At 39.7% G+C, this 2,213-nt stretch overlaps 1 protein-coding gene across 1 annotated transcript in view; it reads right to left on the reverse strand.

Annotated features, from left to right (window-relative positions):
* Nucleotides 1-2,213, reverse strand: part of LOC110315130 (retinol dehydrogenase 16-like) — a gene marked incomplete at its 3' end in the record, with an annotated part of 11,580 nt that overhangs the window by 2,944 nt on the left and 6,423 nt on the right. Inside the window, exon 2 of the mRNA XM_021189263.1 lies at nucleotides 274-301. Within this exon, the coding sequence (XP_021044922.1) occupies nucleotides 274-301 (28 nt within the window). The remainder of the gene's footprint in view (nucleotides 1-273; nucleotides 302-2,213) is intronic.

Here is a 2,213-nt window from a genome sequence, read left to right on the forward strand (position 1 = left end):
GTTTTATCTATAAGTGTTACCACAGTTGTGGAATCTCTTCACAGATCTAGATTTCTGTCTTAGACAGTGGTATCTTTGCATTACTCTGAGCAGTTTACACACAGCTACCTCTGTCTTTGAAATGGCCAAGAAAGGGAGTAATAAGGAAGAATTTGTTTCCATTATCATTATTTATTTTATTAATAAGAACGAATAGTCATAAGGAGAGAATGACAGAACAGAGGAACATACAAAGGAGAAAAGAAAGAACAGACAAATTAATTTCTAGAGGAAATTTGGTTGGGAAACAAACAGTTGAAACCTTGATTGTGGGAGATTTATAAAACAGCTGTGCTTTTCACCTCTGCTGAAGTCAGCCTTGAAATTAATCATGATCAACTCTCATAGTGATCTGAATCTATACTGAGGACAATCAGCATTGATCAACTCTCTTCAGATGCTTACAAAACCCAATATATTGGCTGATTTTTTGACAACTTGACACATGCTTGAGTCATCAGAGAGTAAGGTGCCTGCACTGAGGAAACATCTCTGTAAGGTCCAGCTGTAAGGCATTTTCTCAATTACTAATCTAAAGAGGGTCCAGCCAATCATGAGTGGTGCCATCCCTGGGCTGCTGATCCTGGGTTCTATAAGAAAGCAGGTTGAGCAAGCCATGGGGAGCAATCCAGAGAGCAGCACCCCTCCATGGCCTCTGCATCACCTCCTGCCTCCAGGTTTCTTCCCAATTTTGTTCCTCTCCTGACTTCATTTGGTGATGAACAGTGATGTGATAGTGTAACCTAAATAAACCCTTTCCTAGAAAAACTTGCTTTTTAGTAATGCCATTTTTTAGCAGCAGTAAAAACCCTACTTAAGACACCCAGGGACAGGATAAGGGAGGTGACAATCCTTGCTGAGAACCAACAGGACAGATTTTCCAATGTCAGCCTGAACACATTGGGTTCTTTTTGCCACAGGTGGCCCTCACTCATCCCTTTGGTTTTTAAGTCATGGATCTTCAATGTTCCACTAGGAAAGGCTTACAACTAAAAACCATGTCCCCATTGTCAGTTTCGGGGCAGACTAAATGAGAGACTAGTAGATTGAGATAAGAACTACATTTGTTGACTTTAAAAGGTTGGCTCAATAAGTCATCTGCATCCTTGGCTAAAAAGCATATCTTGTCCTTCCATACTTGGATAATCTGTTATAGAGATGGTTTTTGTTCTGTTTTCAAAAAACATATGGAAACTTACTTCCATAGAAACTTCCTAAAATATCTATATGAAAGCAATTTCAGTGGAGTCACCTTATGATAGTGGACATGACACTCTAAGTACATATTATAATCCGCCATGTAAAACCTTCAGTGTCAGGAATGGTTCATATTATGTCCCGGAAAGGGATCCAAGGAACACGAATTTCATCTTAGTTAGGGTTTTACGGCTGTGAACAGAAACCATGACCAAGACAACACTTAGACAACATTTAATTGGGTCAGGCTACAATTTCAGGTGACCAGTCTATTATCATCAAGGTAGGAGCATGGCAGGATCCAGGCAGACATTGGGCTGGAGGAGCTGACAGACTTTGTTACTGGTCGTAGGACTGTGGTATAGCTGTGACAGNCCTGATTGTGCTGTTGTTTGGAAGAATGTGGTTTGGGGACTTTAGATTTGGAAAACAGGAAAATGTTTTAAGTGGGGCTATGGAATATGGAAGACTTATTTGCTGAGGGTGATTTGAACGGTAGAAGCCTGGCTCTAGATGTTTCAGAGGAGAAGAATTTGAATATGTCAGTGAGGGATTTTGCTCTTTGGANATTTTGGTGTCGAATGTGGCTGCTTTTTGCTCTTGCCTGAAAAGTCTACCTGAAGCTAAGGTAAGGAGATTTATATNAACTGCATTGTCAAAGAAAGTTTGAACAAACCCCAAGAGAGACTTTGTTCTCTGGTTAAGTCTCATGATGGGCATTTTGAGCAAGAATACAAGCATGGAAAGGAAAAATATAAAATGTATNGTCTAAGTAATCAAGGGACACCANGAAGTGAAATGAAGGTGAATCTTGCATTCAAGGAGATGAACAGATTAAGGAAGTGATGACTTTGTGGCAAGATCCCACCCAGCTAGGGTTCCTTATTTTTGTGTTTACCATGGGACAAGGAATAGTTATATCATATTAAGTGTTATCATTACATTGTTTTCACTTGAATTTAAATCTGGAGTGAACT

Source organism: Mus pahari, unplaced genomic scaffold (assembly GCF_900095145.1).
Source record: "Mus pahari unplaced genomic scaffold, PAHARI_EIJ_v1.1 scaffold_13312_1, whole genome shotgun sequence".
Classification (NCBI taxonomy): Eukaryota; Metazoa; Chordata; class Mammalia; order Rodentia; family Muridae; genus Mus; species Mus pahari.